This window comes from Anarrhichthys ocellatus, unplaced genomic scaffold (genome assembly GCF_004355925.1).
Source record: "Anarrhichthys ocellatus isolate YVR2014 unplaced genomic scaffold, GSC_Weel_1.0 scaffold4175, whole genome shotgun sequence".
NCBI classification, from domain to species: domain Eukaryota; kingdom Metazoa; phylum Chordata; class Actinopteri; order Perciformes; family Anarhichadidae; genus Anarrhichthys; species Anarrhichthys ocellatus.
The window spans coordinates 1-2,865 of NW_022284149.1; the positions used below are offsets into that span (position 1 = coordinate 1).

The window sequence follows — 2,865 nt, forward strand, 5'->3', positions numbered from 1 at the left end:
GGCCCGCTACGCCCCAATGATTTGATTGTATTGCAGATGTTTGAGCCAACTTTGATTTTATTCCAGACAATTGTTTTGAGCAGCGTCAATTATTCAAATACAAATCTGTTTTTCAGTATTTTTGGGGCTTTTTTTGAAGAGCTGATAGTAGAGAGATGACACGACATGAGGGGAGAAAGAAATGGTTCATGGCACCACCCAGGGGCCACAGTAGTGTCCTTAATTATGTCATTTAGCCCCTAATATGTTTCAAAAGATGTATAATGAACCTCATTGGGCTAGTTTCTTAAGCTGTGATTTTTTGGAGAAGGAGTGCGTTTCCTTTCAACATCCTCATTTCCAGTTTTTTTAACTCCCTTTACATGTCAGAGGTCTGTGTGCAGCCGTGTCAATTCTAAAAAGGCAGTGGGCCTCTATGGAAGACATAGATGGACATCTAATGGCCAACACGCGTTACTACAACTTGCACTTGTCTTTGGTCGTGCTTCCCTCCTGTGAGCTCCTTCGTCAGCCCGCCGCTGTTTAAACTCACCAGCTATGAACCAGCAGAAGAGGAACAAAGATGTCAACGAGTTCCAGGTCATGCAGAATCGACTGAGTGGGTTGGGGGTGCCGTCTTCGGGGGTACTGGCGGAGGGCTGGCAGGAGAGCGCCGCCAGCACCAGGCCAAAGACTCCCACCACGATCAGATAGATGGGGATGTAGTGCTGCCGCGGACAGTCATCCAGATGTATTGCACCTGATGGACACGTGGTCGATGACAGGAGATTAGTTGCATTTAATTTAATGCGGATACATTTTGACTTTCCAACATTTTCAATATATAATATTTCAGTGGAACAAATAACACAAATAAAATGTCTGAATGTGAATCGCTCACTCACCGATGACAATCTGAGCAATGGGTATGACACAAAATACCAACTTTGAACATGCTGCGAGAAGAAAGAAAACAATTAGATGAACGCGCGGACACCTGCAGCCTCCTTTCTGCACATAATCAAAACCAAATGAAACTATAACAGGAATGTGTATGGTTCAGTTGATCTCACCTAGTGCCTGGGGTTCGCTGCGGATGCGTTGAATAACTCCGGTGTTTAACATTATGAGTATTGGGGATGCTCACCTACAGAGGAAGATTAAGAACTGAGAGAGAAGTGTAGACTCAGGTCGTCTACATTGTTCTGCATGCTGAAACCTGACACTTTTGTGTAAAATTTATGTTGAAGACACTGACTTTTTAAGAACCAGGAACGATGCACAGACCCGTCATACATGCATGTTGCTGATCATTAGAGTGATCTAATCTTGGGTCAGGTCAGTTAATTTGATGAAGACAGCTGGAGAACAACTAGATACAAAATAGGGTGTAGAGCGTACAGTGAGATTACTTGTTACTTCGGTCAACAAGTTCCTGGTAATTTAAGTCCTGGGACTACTTTTTAAAGGAAATAAAAGCTTCCTTCAGCCCATTGTTGTCTGCACTCGCCAAACTTTTAATGTCATCAAACAAAGAAAGAAGTTCTCTCCTTATCTTAACATGGTCATATATCGATACTAGAGTACTGTTTTATCAATTAAGTGGTACACGACTTGAAGCATCGGCCTTTTTGGGCCTTAATTTAGACTCTGGTCCCTGAGGGCGAGATGCAATGAGTTCCTCAAAAGGTTCCTTGTCCCTGAGGATGGTTGTGTTTGAAAAAAGAGGCTCATCATGATTTTCCCAAATGATGTGCAGATTTTTAGGCCATTCTATAATCTCAAAATATTTTTAAAATCGTGCATATAGCTGCTGTGAATGGGAATACATCTCTTCAAGGTGGGGGCATGAAGTTTGGGGTGAGCCCTGAATTCTTACAACGTCCATCTCCGGCCCTGGACATGATTTGCACACAGTTTGAATTCAAGACTCAGTTTTATACTTTCACACAGTACTTGTGTGAACAGAATGTGACAGAATACTCTCAAGTACAGACAAGAGGTTTGACTGCGACTGCATTCCCAACAAAGCAGGTTTGAACAATAATCTACAACAAGAAACAACCTGTTCGCTTACAACAACATGAAAACAGACACATGTGAAGCTGAAACATTGATTGGTTTGGTCCAATTTCAAAGTATTAACAAATAGTTGTGTTTAATTTATGCAATGTCAACATTGTTTTTAAATCCTTGAAAAGATAACGTAAGCGGCCTCGCCTCTCATTTAACGCAAACGTTAACCGTTCTACACCCCGACATCAAGTCAACTTCTGGAGTCTGATCACGGGTTAAAACTGCAAATGTAACTGCAAAAAAATAAAAATAACAAGTGTGTAAGTAGTAATGCATTGCGGTGAAAAGTCCCTGTTTCTCGTTTTATTCTCCGACGCTTACCTTTGCTTGATTCGGGAGTTTACCTTTCCCCTCTGTGTGTGTGTGCCGCTGTGACAGCCGCGCCTCGTGAGATGCCAAACCTCCACTTCTCGGTAGCGCGCATGCCCAGACCGACGTTCACACGGTCAGCTGATGTGCTCTCTATAACCAAAATAGGAAAGGGTTGTTTTTCCAGCTGAAGATCCATGAAACAAATGTACCAAAACTATTATTTATGTTAACAGTAATAGATTAATCAAATGGTCACTTCATACCTTTCTGTGAGTAAGAGTATCTCCTCTCTGACGGCCAGAGGGGACAGCTGTGACATTTGAAAGTTAGAGACAGTTCACTTGAGGTGTGGGAGAGTTTACGTGTCATGTGTGTGGGTCTCAACTTCCTGGTTCATCCTCTGTTTTTTTTCTTGATGCTTGTACTCAGTTCCCTTTTGGTCTATTAATCAGGAGATACATCAGCATTTATCTTTAGATATCAAGTTTCATAAACATG

The 2,865-nt window shown here is 42.1% G+C and overlaps 1 protein-coding gene across 3 annotated transcripts; it reads right to left on the bottom strand.

The window, feature by feature from the left end:
• Positions 1-325: 325 nt before the first annotated feature.
• Positions 326-2,437, bottom strand: LOC116379353 (transmembrane protein 272-like). 3 transcript variants are annotated; one of them, XM_031841302.1, is made up of 4 exons: positions 2,377-2,437; positions 1,053-1,126; positions 885-935; positions 326-739 (listed from the first exon to the last, which is right to left on the bottom strand). In XM_031841302.1, exons 2-4 carry the CDS (start codon positions 1,102-1,104, stop codon positions 414-416), a joined length of 429 nt encoding a protein of 142 aa, XP_031697162.1. In that variant the 5' UTR covers positions 1,105-1,126; positions 2,377-2,437; the 3' UTR covers positions 326-413. The 3 variants fall into 3 exon arrangements, with proteins under 3 accessions (XP_031697162.1, XP_031697161.1, XP_031697163.1); XM_031841301.1 differs by having other exon boundaries at positions 1,053-1,351; positions 2,377-2,417; XM_031841303.1 differs by lacking the exon at positions 2,377-2,437 and adding an exon at positions 1,238-2,369.
• Between the last annotated feature and the right edge of the window lie 428 nt (positions 2,438-2,865).

Coding starts and splice junctions, on each gene's coding strand:
- LOC116379353 (XM_031841302.1), bottom strand. CDS start 1,104: ATGTTAAACACCGGAGTTATTCAACGCATCCGCAGCGAACCCCAGGCA. Junction 936..1,052: donor CAGCGAACCCCAGGCACTAG/GTGAGATCAACT, acceptor TTCTTCTCGCAG/CATGTTCAAAGTTGGTATTT. Junction 740..884: donor CATTGCTCAGATTGTCATCG/GTGAGTGAGCGA, acceptor CGTGTCCATCAG/GTGCAATACATCTGGATGAC.